The following is a 15091-nucleotide window of genomic DNA, read 5'->3' as shown; positions in this document are numbered from 1 at the left end:
TATCGCTAAATTAGACCCTGCTTGTACCCTCACTTTGTTCGTGAAATTGCCTAAAACCTACAGTCAACAACAGATATACGTAAATAACTAAATTCAAAAATGGTTGCGTTACATCTGATGGTGAAACATACCAACTGTGGTGAAAACATTAGAGTTGAGTTTCTGCACCGACAGAATTGACAGCGAGCATTCCCTTTTTTATTGATACAAAAACAACAGTTTCGTTGTCACCATAATATGTGTCTAGAGTCAGTGAATCTGTTCGGAATCCATTTGTTACGGAAATATTTTCTTTCTCGTAACAATCTTAATTGATCAACCAAGTAACTAACAGCATCATTTTGCGACATTTGCGAATTTACTCGCAGTTTTATTGATCGTTTTTCGATCGACAACGACAGCAAATTACAAATCGACCAGCAAAAATGTCTAAGTGAGTTGTGTACGATTCATCACTTTTCTTTGCCACTGTAAATTCCTCTTATCAATCGCATCGAAACGATTATCGATTTTCTGTTTGAGCTTGTTGCTTGAATTGTTTCGCTGTATTTTGCTGCATGGAACATTTCGTTGATAAAGATGCTTTCATTCTTTCGACAGGGAAATGATGATTGTTTTCGTCTACGACACAGAAATTTGTCAAGATGAGGCAGACGATCCGGTCAAAGCCGTACTGTATTTCCATCCGAGCTGGGTATCGGATTCTCAGAAATTGTCACTATGTGGACAACTGATGGGAACAGCTCAGTTTCTGCGGCAGAGTTTTTCCCAACCGAAGATCATATCTTTGCAGAATGGGAAGTTTGTGCTGAAGGAATTCGGTAGATTCGTCTTGGTTGTTGGTATGAACAGTGCTTCACGATCTATGGCTATCGGGTTTCGATTACTCATTCTCTTTTAGGGTCCGACAGAAATCAGTCGACGTCAATTCTGGAACATCGAGCGGAATTGTTGTCGTCGATGGTTCGATTATTTCATTGCGACATTCAGACAGTGTTCGATCAGTTTGCTAACACCGACGATCACTACAAAAGTCTGTCCGATAAGCTCTATCACACATTCGAAACGGTTTTGCCCATCTTACAGTACAATGGGAACGTGTTTCAGAACATGCCCATATCGCGACTGCCAAAGGTTGGTGTTTTGTGTTGATTAAGGCGTCTTATCCTGCTTTTGCTGTTTACAGAGTGCTAGCAACATATTTCTGGACTCGATGCAAACGCTACAGAGTTGCCAACAAATGAAGGGCGTTCTCGGCGGAGCAATATTTTACAACAACAAGTAAGAGAACGGCACAACCATTCCACCATTAACTCACCTAAATGGATCGTTTCAATCAATTTACAGAGTCGTCGCTACTCAGCTGTCGCCGGACATAACCAAGAATCTGGTCCTCACCGATCCATTTCGTATTAAAACGACAGCCGAAAACCTCTCTGTCGAATTTCACGTTCCAATTGGCGTACAATTGATCGCCCTATTCATTCCCGTCAAAGAATACCGAAAACTGAGCCTCGCATCGCAGCGCGCCCAATCGATAACAAATCAGAATGCCAATCCCATCGCACCGTTTCAGTTCAAGAAGAAAATGAAGCGCGACAAGTCAATCATTTTCACGAACATTCCGGAGGAAGGTGTTGCCGAAGTGGACACCGTCGATGCAAAGAAACCGTCGAAAATGCCGTCACAGCGACCGAATCACCTTCCGTTACGGTTCAAGAACATCACATCAAGGGACATTCCGGAAAGTGGATTCAGTTCGATCAATTTCGATGAAACGGACAGTTTTCCGCAGTTTATTGGGAAAACGAGTGTGTCGTCGACGCCGATGACGGAAAATAAAGTCTTGCACGGTACCATAATGCCGATCTGTGCGAATACAGATCTGCCAGACATTGCCGAGACGAACAAACAAAGCGAGGTGACGGAAAAATTGAACAAATTCAATTTGAACAAATCGGTCAGTACCTTCATTAACAATCCGTTTCGAATTGAAAAGCGCCGAAATTCGATGACTGACTTGCAAGACTCATTGAAGAAAATATCGAAACGTTTGTCGATTCGAACATTCGGAATTGGATTAACGAAATTGGATAAAGCCGAACCAGATGCGGTGGAAATGGACGACATTGATATTGATGATGCCGAATCGAGGACATATCGAACAATCACCGATCCCACGTATCCAGTCTTTAACAGCAACGGCGCCCCGATTTCGAAGTATTTATTTCAAGACATTCTCGAACGACAAAACGCACTGAACGCCAAAGCGAACGAAATTGACGAAAACACGTTTACACTGGATGGGTTCGATGGTGAGATGAACGATTCGCCGGTCGATCATCCGAATGATACAAGCGCAGTCGTTCCGAAAACCGATGTCGTACCCTTGAAGCCGAACAAAATCGCTTTGAATCTTCCACTAAAGTCGCTGTCGTTCGACAGTCAAACTCTCACCGATCCAACAGCCGTGGCCAGTACGAATATTTTCGATCTGCCAGCTCAGCGAAAAAAGCTGTCTGGCATTCAGTTGACTCCATTGATGACGAAACTGTCGATACTGGCGATGAATGATGAACGTTCCAGTGGATTCTCGAGTTGGGACACAACGCCAGGCGTTGACTTGGCAACGCCATCGGATGGTGCAAAAATGTTCCGCAGACGTTCTTCGGTCAAATGTGAAGATATTATGGACAGTGTCGATGAACGAAGTCTCAGCATTCAGCGCCAGCGAGTGGAAACCTTCATTTGTGGCCAGCAAAATATGACCCTGTTGCTGTTGTTGGAAGAGAACTCTTGCCAGAAGCGGGAGCTTGTGCAATCAATGGTAAGATTATGATATTGTCAATTGACCTGTCCTCTAACCATCATATTGTCAACGACAGTTCGACATCTGTGTCTCCCGCTTAACGCGTCTGGAAGCTAGTCTCAATCAAATTTTGAATGTGAGTGTGGATGGGGACAAAAGTGAGGGCAATTACAGTTTTCTGTCGGTCGATCCGAACTGGGATACATTGCAAAGGTGCGGTCCATGGTCGAACAAGGACCTCGAGCATGTGGAACAGATGCGACATGACTTTGTTAGGATGAACAACACAACCGACATGATCCTAAGGTAATTTTGGTGCACATTTTGGTGCTCGTCGCTTTCGCGATTCCAACTGATCATTTGGACCAAATTTTAGAACCGAAGACGCAGTTGTATATGGCTACCGATGTGGTCAATCGGGCATCTTCTACAAGCAAAGTTCAGCGACACAAAATGGACTACCCGCGCCCGCTGATGTTATGGGCACTATTTCGGTATCGGCTAAGCGACGTCTCGAGCGCGATCATTCCATTATTTTAATGTAAAAACAAATCCATTGTTGCTACTAAGTCGCCGTGTTCGCCAGCAGAGTCGATCAAATTCCTAGCTGTCTCGGTAATCCAAGCAACGTTGCATTACGATTGGTTTACCTAAACTAATAATTCGGTTGTCGATCAGCGATGACCAACATTTTTACGAGCAGCTTCCGGCGAGTCATTTTTGCTTTCAAATTTTTATGTTGACAGAAATGTGTAGCTGAGATGCTTTGCTTGGTTGTCATTGTTCGTAAAAGTTATCATAAATGAATGGAGCGAAGTTTCTAGGTGTGCTGAAGGTGAATTGTTTGATTGAGCAAAGCAAGTATCGCTGTAAATGTTGCTTGAGCATGGGTGGTGTCTAGATGGGTGTCAACCGACAGTTTCAAGTTGTTAAAAAAAATTGTCAACATTATGAACAGGCGAAAAGACTATTTGATTCGCGCTGTGTTTGATCACTTGATCACTTGAAGCGAAACCATTCCGTTTTTTATTGAATAAGTCAACCATAGTCAGATCACTGTATGTGGCTGACTGCTCGTCGTTGTAGTGTTTACTTGTTGTGTAAGTTGTCGGGTGGGATGTGAAACACAAAATTCTACTTTATTATTACTAAGCCATAATCGACACGAAGTAAATTTGTGCCAAATATGAATGTTTAAGTTAATGGTCGTGTCGTAGTCAATGTTCCTTTCGTTAAAATTACCAAAAAATTTATATTTATGAAATAAAAGAAACAAAAAATCTTATTTTTAACTAGAGAACTAAGCCATTTTAAGCAGTGATGAAAGACAATTTTTTCTTCTGATTGTCGTCTTCATCATGTTTTCATTTCATCTCAAATTACCATCAGTTAGTGCATGTAATGCCGCTGAAGAATAATAAATATAAATGAAAAATGTTTGAAGTGTAACACTGAATGTTTTGATTCAATGCGTGAAGGTGTGTGATGGTGGTGCAGCTCGTCACTCTTCAAAGCTCTGGAACTTAATTTTTGCTTTCTGATGGTTGCATTAGTTTGGTTAATTAATTTAGTTTCAGATGGCTGCATAATTGAATTTTTGACAATTTCTGTTAATGCCTGCCCGACGCGAAAATTGACCATTACATAGCAGTTTGCCGTGTGAGAAAATGATCCATTACATAACGAGTATTTGTGCCTATGGATGTAGACTTATTGGCTTAAAATAAGCCACAACGCGCTTGGCATAAGTGCAAATCGACTGTAAAAAGGAGCATAACAATCGAAGGCATAGATTGTGAGATAATAGCACAGTAACTTCAGGGGAACGTTAAATTTCTACATTGTCTGCCCTACAACACCTACAAAACTGTGCGCAGAAGAGATGCACGATTTTGTGAGAAAAGCCCATATGTTTACACTCTCAAAATCTTGCATCTTTAAAATAAGACACAAAACAATCGAAGGCCTAGATTGCGAGATAATGACGCAGGAAGTGGGCGAACGTTTAAAAATATTCGGAGGGATTCTTTTGAATTTCGACTGACCGAAATCGGCTCTATTTATTCCGGGACTTGTTTATATATGCCTGGTTAGACCTTGGTGTCTAGGCCCCAAAACCAGTCTCAGATATTTTTTATCTTCCATACCTGGCTGGTTGTAAGTGGCCAAAAGTTGAAAAATGGGGTTTCGTAGTTCGGACTTCATTTTCGTAAGGTGGCGAGGACACGGGCATGTATGGGTTCGTTGGAAAGCTGAGGTCAAGTACTCCTGGGGCAAATATTAACTTCATAAAATTTTATGATAAACGGCCGAAAATATGACTTCCAGAAAATTTCTGAAAATCGATATAACCTCTGTGAACTTTGATGAGTGCTGTGACCTCACTAATGCAATTATTTGTTTAAATTATTACTTATTATGAATGTGGAGGACCTCAGCTTTACATCGATACCCATATTTAGTAGTTAGGCACGTGACTACGTAACAGATGAAAACTGTGTGTTTCGCTCTGCCAAACTATTAAATATACGTATCGCTGTAAAGCAGAGGTCCTAAACATTCATAATAAGTCATAATTTAATCAAATAATTGCATAAGTGAGGTCACAGCTCTCTACAAAGTTCACAGAGATTCACTAGATTCTGTGAAATTTTTCGGAAGTCATTGTTGTGAGATATCCTACCACTAACTGCCACCAAAAATGTATTTCTATGTCGTTTGAAAGATGGAGGAAAATACTTTCCACAAAAAATTATTACAAATCATTAAGTAAGCAAAATGTTGCAAGAATACATTGAGAATGGATTTTTTTTCTCACCGCATACGCCTCACTAAATCACTAAAATCGTAGAACCGGAATGACTCGATCGATAAAAAAAGACTTCTGAACATCGTTATACCAAAGCTAAAATCCAATTTCCAAAAATCGACCAACGAGAACTTTCTGAAACTAAAACAATTTCAGTTTTTTCTATTAGTTAGTCAAAGTATTATATTTCCTCTGAACTTTGAGCCCTCTGTCGATATACAACAAAAAAGGAAAAAGGTTGAGACGAATCTTCTTCTCAAAATTTTTAACAAATTGATGCCTTTACACTCAAAAAAAATAGAAAATTTAAATCTGACTGCGACACCGCTCCCGTAATTCATTTCAACAAAACATTATTTTGGCAGCATTTGGAGTTGTCATGCATGGATTTATGCAGTTCGACGCTTCGAAGAGTTTCCGGTCACCCAAAATCGTCTTAAAATGACTTCAGGACAACCAAATTTTTTTCCGAAAATTCTATTAGTACTTTCATTAGTATATCATTGACTAGGAAGAACTTAATTGACTGGAAACATCGATGACTTAAAACACACTGTAGTTCTCACGAAATAATTACTTGAGACTTGAAACATATCCATTTGCAATCTTTGCGGGAAATCATTTGGATGTTTAATTGTCATTAATTTCAGGTGTAAATCAAAATTCAGACACCGAAATTTTTCAGAGCAAAAGCAGATATATTCATGTTAAGTGGACAACGTCCGTCCATGGACTCTCCCTAATGTGCGAATAGCCAAAGTGCGTATAGTACCTAATTTTTTTTTGACTAATAGCATTGTTTGAGAGGGTATGACCTCACATTTAATTTTTCTTCACTCCACATATTTGAGACACACCCTAAGGTAGATATAGTTGGTTTGGTTTGGTTTTCTGTCCATGTTGCAATCAAATAAAATTCGTCATTTTTGTTTTCTCAATTGAGATCAGTGATTTATTTCCATTAAATTGATTTACAATTTTTCTTCTCAATATTTAATAGTACTGCAATATCATAACTGTATTATGTGATGCGTGCTGAATGTATATGTATATAAAACAGTAGGTACGTTTTTCAGCACCCAAAAAAATATGAATGAATGAAAGTGTAAAGGCAAACAATTAAGGTATAATGTTGTAGCCGCAAATGAGTGCTTGTTTCTTAAAAAACGCTAAAATTATGGCAAATTAAAAATAGTTATTTTATACATTCTTCCATAATATACACATCTTGAGATTACGAAAAAAAAATTGACGATTAAATAAGAGATTTGCTATTCACATATAAAAGAAAAATGGTTCCCTCTCCACATTCTTAATTATTTTGCTAAAATTACATACTTCTGATCTGAGGCATGTCTGGTAACAATAACAGTCCATAAAATGTACAAAAAGTGTGGCATGTGTACATAACACCAAAACTATTTGTTACCAACACTCTCCTACTGGGAATTAGAAGTAAAGAAAGCATTCTGCAAGGGAATTAACAGTTCTTAAAGCTCTTAAAATTATTATTTTGTATTTATAAGAGAATGGTACGAAGTCAGTTTGCCCAATATTTTAGTCATTAACCAACGAAATTCACTTATTTCTTGTATCCATTGAAGTTATTGTTGTTGTTGTTGTTATTGTTGCCATTATAACCAGAGTTGGTTTCTTCATAGGTGATGGTTGGTCGATAACCGTTTTGATCAGCTTCATAGTTGACAATCTGTATAACCAAACGAACGATCAAACAACATCACTTTGTCATTTCAATTTCGCTCAAATCAACACTTACCTGCTTACGACCATCAGGTAACAATACATAATATCTGCCAGTGGTTCGGTCACCATCCCGAGATTCCATGTGTCCGAAATCGTTACCAGATTGGTAGTCTTGCACATTGTATTCGAAATTGTAACGAGCTGGTTCACTGTTTCCATATCCACCATATCCGCTGTCATGACCGCCAGCTGCAGGGGCACCGTACGATGATTGTGGAGCGAAAGATGGTGCATTGTATGATGCCGATGGACTGTAGTTATTTTGTTGAGGTGGAATGTACGAGTTGCTGGGAGCGTTGTATTGCTGCGATTGATAACCGGAACCAGATGAGCCGAATGATGGTGCTCCGTATTGGTTTGATGGTGCCGCTTGTGGAGGAAGGTAGTTTGTTACTGGTGGCTCGGCGTAAGCCAATGTAACACAGGCTAGTGTCATGAGAGCAATGGTAATCTGGAATGAATTAAAGGACCAATTATGATTGGCAAGCTTTAGTATGTACATTATAGTCATATCATCCTTATCCTTGTTGACTTTAATTTGTCGGCCTTTGTGATGTTACCAAATTTTTCTATTGGATTTAAAATTCAAAATTAAATTTAATCTCACAATGGTAGAGTAACCTATATACCACAAATCAAGACAAAAGACGTGTTATTCAAGATAAGAATAACGCAAAATATTGAATTTCCAAGAGCGGATATATCATCTTATATATATATAATATTGAACCACTTCTCCAAAATTCTATCTCACTCTTTCATCCTTTAAAATTCATAACAAGACACGGATGTCACTATGGGAAAAATTCCACGGATATTTGACGGAAATATTCCATAGTTGTAGTGTCTAGGTAACGTCTTATCAAAATATAATGAATGTTAAACAAACGAAGTAACAGATTTTATTTCAAGGTATCGAAAATATTTAGATCAAATCGAGTAGTAGATTCGATAACTTTCCTAATAATGATACACTTGCTGATAATAACTGAACAAATTACCAAACAATCTACAAATTGATCACAATTTCTTCATCATAATTGAAGAGCATGTCTTAAATCAATAAATTAGACGGTAAATTATGATGAAGTAATTTCAAATTACAACAATTAGATTTAATGTTATTATTACACTTTGCACTCTGTGGGCAATAAATTATCATACATACAACAGAAAAACAACAATGCCAAACATTCATCTCGGCTGATGTTTCCGATTCTCATGGAAGAGAATAGCATGTTCGGAACCAAGAAATTTTTTTTTGCATTTTATGTTTTGATAAATAAAATTAATGAAAATTCAATTAAGATGAGTCTTGCTTTCGTTTTCATCGCGTTTAGTCTAATTGAGTTTCAATGTTAAATTATTCAGAGACTAATTCGTGGTAATTTATTCATTTGAATGCACAAATATTAAAGCCCACATATCTCCTAACAATTAATTAGTCTGATGATCGTTTTTGTAGAATTTCTTTAATTTCTTCCGAAGTTACAGAGGCAAAAAGATTCATTGAGGAAGAGATTATGTTGTAACCTGTCACATACGGCTATTCATCTGTTATCAATAACGACAGCAAAAATAATGACAAACACCTCTAAGTAATATGGTCCTCTATATAGTAGTAAAATCATAGACAGTAGACATGGTAAAATGGACGTTAACAAAAATTGAAGTACAAGATTTAAAGTCAACAGATTAAAAATATTTTGATCGATGGAAGTAATAGACCCGCTAATAATACTGGTCATATATTTGCCGTCTGTAAGAGGTTAATGAAAAACAGTTCCTCATTATGGGTAACTTTATCTAGCACCAGCGCCTATTTTTGAAATGATTGGTATAATTTTACACAATTTTCTGAATTTGCAAATTTTTTAGCAAATTATCGGAATGTTTAGCACTTTTTGGGAAATTTTTAGAAAATGTAAAAATTGAGGAAAACTTGGTCCCGTATTATGCAAACCATTTTACATCTAACGCTATTATAGTGAAGGTGTCCCTAGCAATGTCATGATTAAAATTGCGGGATGATTTAAATTGCGAATGGTAAATATTGAACTTTTGGAGGAAAGTGTAAACAACTCCTTTGTAGGATTAGTAGATGAACACTGAAACACTAAACAGGAAGTTGAATTTATAAAGATCATTTTCGTTATTTCCTCTCTTTCGAAAGGATGTCTTGAAAAAATTATTTTGAGTAGTTTTCGTTACATGAATGTAAAGGACTGAACAAAGTGATGGTCCGCATTATCATTCGTAACTCAATAATTTGTGACAATTAATGAATTCAAATATTTCGTAGCATTTGCCTTCATTAAATTTTTAAACTTAAGAAATTCCTTCTTAGGTTAGGTCCTTTTTGCTGATGAAACTTTATTTCGAGTCGATTTTTTAAATAGTTGACGCGACTATATCCTTTCAACGATTTATACTTGTAAAATCCGCCAAAAGGATTGAGCTCCAATTCGGTCTGTATCACACTTATAAAAATATTTCACAGTCACATGCGATTACACTAACAAATAACTAAAACCAAATTGACTAACGATCCTTTAGCAATTTTTGTACTTAATCAATCAATCGATCAATCGAGATTTTACCTTCATACTGCACATTTTCTTTAGCTGAATTTTTACGGTTTAAACGAATGTAAACAGAAAATAATGAATCGGACGAAAACAGAACGCACAAAATTCAAAATTTTTATTAAATGTAATTACGCTTAGATAGTTGCTCGACTTATGAATTGCATTATACCGAACATCCAGTATTTATATCTTCTTCAATCTTCATTCATAAAAAAGCGAATTGTGTGTTGGAATTACGATTGATATTATATGGAAATATTGTGTATTTAAAGAGAGTGGTGCAGCGTAGTCTTGTTTTTTTTTCGCTTGATATTTCTGGTGGGTATAATGGTGTATTTGCCTATCACCCATGTGCGCTGTAATTTATTATTAACTATATTAAAGAGAATATTTGGTTCACAAATACATGAAAAGGAAAAGTGACGGTATCCTCAGTGCGATGAGTGCGTCGTTAAGGTTGGGAATTCTTTTCGCTTCGATATATTCGTTGGTCATTTGACCCGAAAAATGTTTTGCCAGCACCTAGGACTATATTTCGGTCAGCGATTTTGAATGAAAAATTTCTTGGAGGGACGATTTCGTAACCATTTCATTAAAAAAATCGTTTCCACCCTACCCTATTTTGGGTGTTTTTAGGAGTCATTCAATCATCTCGATGTGATCACATGTTTATATCTCTAGAGTTTACTTATCCTTTCGCAAGCATAGAACTGTAGTTAAATCTATTACTTCTGTTGCTTATCCTGTTTTTGAATGTTATCTTCTATTTCAGTCACTGAAGACTTCAGTGATTTTACCATGAACTTTGTTGTTATATATAACAGAACCATTACGAGTGTACCCAGTGGTTTACGACCCGTTAGAAACAGCCACTCACCTGTTATCAATAACGACGGAAAAATAAGCAATGAGTGGTAATTGCAAGTGACCATTGAGGAGAAGGGAACTAAACTACACGAAATGGTGGACGCAGATTACCATGCTGCCGCTGTCATTGAATTCATCTGTTATCAATAACGATGGAAAAATAAGCAATGCGCTCTGGTGATGGTTCTCTTATATAACAACAAAATGCATGTTAAAATCAATGAAGTAGAAGATGTAACATAAAAAACATATTAAACAACAGAAGTAATAGATGTAACTACTGTTCCATGTTTTTTAAAGGATAAAAAAAATCGAAATATAAAAATGTGAAAGGTGAAGTGTACTTCACGACTGAGAAAATTTTACCTTCTGAATAAAGTACACCACAGATTTGTACAGGAACGGTTACTTGTTGTGCGATACGATGATTTACATCTATTTGGCTCTACTAAATTTACATTTACGTAAAAAGCTCTAGATGTATAGATGTAATAGACAAATATAGATGTAATGGACAAATGGTCAAACAAAAGTTAAAATGAGATTCCTGTCTTCAGAATTCCACTTGGTATTTTTGTAAGAAAAGAATAACTTGACAAAAATACGAGTTGAATTTTCTTGTAAAAAAGAATCAAGTGTCCCGGAAGTCGACGGTTCCTCAAAGTGCTTAAAAATTTCTACATTATTTGCTGATAAGTCTACAGATCATGACATATAATGTCGTGTGAATTATGCCTGATTAGGGGAGATCCGGTGTACAGGTACACAGGTACATTAATTATTATAGAAACCTCGGATCAGGAATATTTATCAATAAAGTTATTTGCCGAATTCCCTGCAATTTACCAAAATTTACCGGATATTTACGGAATTTATCGAAACACAAATTCTGTAAATTTTTGTATATTTCGGTAAATTTCGATAAGTTTAAGGTAAATTCGGTAAACATTCGTCAAATTTGCCAATAATAAGCCCTGACTCGAATTTGCTCAATTTTTTTAATTTTCGCTAATTATTTCTGCCTTTCTGCCATTTGTGCAACTTAATTTTAAGAAAGGACACGTACGATCAATTTTAAGCAATTATTTTTTATCTTATCTCCAAAGTAACGAGTAAAATTATCGTTCAATCTCCTGATCCACATAAACTTTTCCTATCTTAATTTGCATACAATTCCAAGCCAACAGATTCCTCACTGATCATTACTGTTATTACTATTACATCAGTTTTTCTGCTAATATTGAGGATGGTGATTTGCAGATTTAATGATCATGGCACAAAGCAACAGTAACTGCAACAACAATGCTAAACTGAATTGTGTATATATTAGGAATACACATCGCTGAGTACGATGAGTATGTTATACCAGCGTAAATTTTCGTTTGATGGACCTTAAATAAATAAATAATTTGATCCATTTTTTTTTTAAATTCGATTTATATTTTATTTATTTATAAAGCAGATCTTGACTCTTTTTTTTGTGTACATTGATGATCACGATCATTCTTTGCATGGGTTTGTACCATTTGTGTACAGAGTTTGTAGGTTTTTTTTTGTTTATGCCTTTATTGGATTAAGTACCTAGATCAAAATGTAAAATTAAAAGTGACTTAATAATAGCTAATAATGTAACTGCTGAAAAATGTTTTCGTTTATGTTTTAGATTTCGATTTTTTTATTATTATTTTATTTAATTTAATTGTGAATCATATTCAAGATTCAAGCATATTTTGTGTCTATATTGCAGATTTGTAATTTAAATTAATGGTCTGATGTATTGCTTTCAGTTTGAAATTAAGTAACTTCTCCCCGTAACGGTATTAATAATCTAGGTATTTAATGTTGGTTTTAACAAATTTGAATGTAGAGAAAAAAAAATGGAATTCTAATGTAATTTGGTCGTGCTTTACAACATATCTATCGCGAAATATTAAGTCATTGGAGGAATGTTGATATATTTATTAAATTGTGGACGCTTCTTCGTTGAAATCGGAAGCATTGAAGAGTTTGGGAAAAAAACGTTTTGGTGAATTAGACATCTTCTCAGTTTATGTCTACAAACGATGATGTCTATAGTACCTAATCTCTCTTGATATTACTAACATTGGATCTGTTTTAACGACATATATTAACGACATAGCAAGCGTTTTTCTATTGATAAGGTAAAAGAATAGTAGACAATAAAAAATGACTGCCGTAATACCGTTCTAGATGCTGTACCAGCTGTAGAGCCCTCAGAAAGAAGAAAAATCTGCATTTTGGCACCAACTTTTTTTCCAAGACATCTGTGGGCTTGCAACACAAAATTACTGGGTTCATTTATATGTGCAACGATAGTGGATGAGGCCAGCTACAAAACCTCATACCCAGTTCCTTGGAACAACGTGCAGAGAATTCGGACTCTCCGAACATTCACTATATTTTTAGTCATAACTCTCGTGGATGTACTCGCACCAAGCAGTTCGTGTACTCTACCTATAGGTCTTTCCAAGGCTGACATTCGTACAACATTACACCAATTTAGAATATTTTTTTCTTGAGTTATTGCCGAAAAACTGTTTTCGGTACCCTCTGTCATGTCTTTACTTTTGAGAGCTTTTTCATAGAATTGAAAGACGAAACCAACGAGCTATCACTCATTAAAATCGGAGACCGCTTGTTCCCCAATCGCCTGAAGTCTTGGCGATGTGACTCTTAAAGACTAGCCGGCCGTTTTTTTTTTTTATTTCTATTTAGACCATTTTTGCACTTGTACTGTACCGGACAAGTACATGCTTCAGATACGTTGATGGCGACATTATAATATTGAGAGCAGGATCTGTTTTAAGGCATCAAAATCTTAAAAATGCGGAAGACTAAAAAAACTCTTAGAAATTCACAAAAATTCGTAAATTCCCAGCGTGATAAGGAGGGCATAGCAATTTAAATATATCGATCACTGGGTGAAGTAACAGAAGTCGGAGTCGAAATAACAACATCTGATTGAATCGGTTCATTGGTTTGCTGATCTACGATCGACATATCTCGTTCTCCCGTTTTGTCAGCCGCTCAGAACTTGCCTTAGACCGTTTAAGACCGCGATAAAAAGAAATTTGAGCTCTTTGAGTTAGAACAATTGTTTTGGCCACATTTTTGATCAATAGAATATCTTAAACAGGGTAAAGTCGAAGGTATGAGTCCACCGTTTCGTAAGTTTTTTATGGGCGGATGTACGTTTCGGAGTTTAGACTAACTTATAGAAAAATCTGTTCATTTTAAAGGCATACCGCAGAACAATTTTTTGCACCGAGGCTTTGCGTCGATTCAAATTAATTTGGCTGGATGCTCTAACCTAATCGAAGATTTAAAGTGTGAAGCTTTTTAATCAAGAGGAAAACATGAAAATGTCTGAACCACTCGTCAGCACAATCTAATGATCGCCCACACTTATTATGTTGGTCATTTATCGTAATTTAAAAATGTATTTCTTAGTCGTTTTTATTGCTCTTAAGAGCGTTCACAACTTGGCAAAATTCTAGCCTACATTTGTGCGCAAAAATATTCGTTTCTTGATGATTTCTCTGAACGAAAATCTTTTTTTTTTTTGAAAAAGTGAAACCATTAAAGCATGCTAAAATGTGGTACTTTCAAAGGAAAAATTGGTTTGTGGTTGATAAGTTATCACACCTGGAGAAACCTTTGCAAAATACGTAAATTACACATTTTGCATAGGTAAAATTTTGACTCACAAAACAATTTTTTTTTAAAGTAACATATTTTTGCATGCTTTAATGGTTTTTCTTTTTATAAAAAAAGATTTTGGTTCAGAGAAATCAACAAAAAAAAGAATATTTTTATAGGCTAGAAAATTGCCAAGGGGTGAGCGCTCTTAACATCCTTAGAGAACAGGAGAAGACTTACATGTTATTGTTTTTTGTTTATTATATTATATTTGCTCCAAAAGTGACCAGAATGGCTGGAAAATTTCAAATTATTTTGAATTTTCATGACCTTTATTTTGTACAGCCTGTCACGTAACCGAAATGTTAGATTTAAATGCTTTTTTATTTGAATTTTTTTCCACCTCAGGCAAACAAACTATTAAGGGTTTTTGTGTTTCGCTGAATTTTAATTACCTTTATTTCATAAACGAATGACTAATTAATTAATTATGTCAGCCAATAACTGTAATGTTTATATCAGACAAATATTGCAATATCTTTGCCAACAAAACAGACATAATTAAGAAATTAATCTGTTAAATTTATGCATTTT

The 15091-nt window shown here is 35.9% G+C and overlaps 2 protein-coding genes across 3 annotated transcripts; one reads left to right on the top strand and one right to left on the bottom strand.

Moving 5' to 3' along the window:
- The first annotated feature begins 190 nt into the window (after nucleotides 1–190).
- LOC119085390 lies at nucleotides 191–4257 on the top strand. Of its 2 annotated transcripts, none has more exons than XM_037195786.1 (7): nucleotides 191–433; nucleotides 633–842; nucleotides 902–1134; nucleotides 1187–1281; nucleotides 1348–2827; nucleotides 2886–3115; nucleotides 3186–4257. In XM_037195786.1, the coding sequence occupies exons 2-7, from the start codon at nucleotides 734–736 to the stop codon at nucleotides 3352–3354; spliced, it is 2316 nt and encodes a 771-aa protein (XP_037051681.1). In that variant the 5' UTR covers nucleotides 191–433; nucleotides 633–733; the 3' UTR covers nucleotides 3355–4257. The 2 variants fall into 2 exon arrangements, with proteins under 2 accessions (XP_037051681.1, XP_037051680.1); XM_037195785.1 differs by having other exon boundaries at nucleotides 601–842.
- A 2680-nt stretch (nucleotides 4258–6937) lies between these two features.
- Nucleotides 6938–10115, bottom strand: LOC119085445 (pro-resilin-like). The gene is made up of 3 exons (XM_037195866.1): nucleotides 9983–10115; nucleotides 7396–7833; nucleotides 6938–7326 (listed from the first exon to the last, which is right to left on the bottom strand). The coding sequence occupies exons 1-3, from the start codon at nucleotides 9995–9997 to the stop codon at nucleotides 7201–7203; spliced, it is 579 nt and encodes a 192-aa protein (XP_037051761.1). The 5' UTR covers nucleotides 9998–10115; the 3' UTR covers nucleotides 6938–7200.
- Between the last annotated feature and the right edge of the window lie 4976 nt (nucleotides 10116–15091).

This window comes from Bradysia coprophila, unplaced genomic scaffold (genome assembly GCF_014529535.1).
Source record: "Bradysia coprophila strain Holo2 unplaced genomic scaffold, BU_Bcop_v1 contig_94, whole genome shotgun sequence".
NCBI classification, from domain to species: Eukaryota; Metazoa; Arthropoda; class Insecta; order Diptera; family Sciaridae; genus Bradysia; species Bradysia coprophila.
This window is presented reverse-complemented; position numbering and strand designations above follow the sequence as displayed.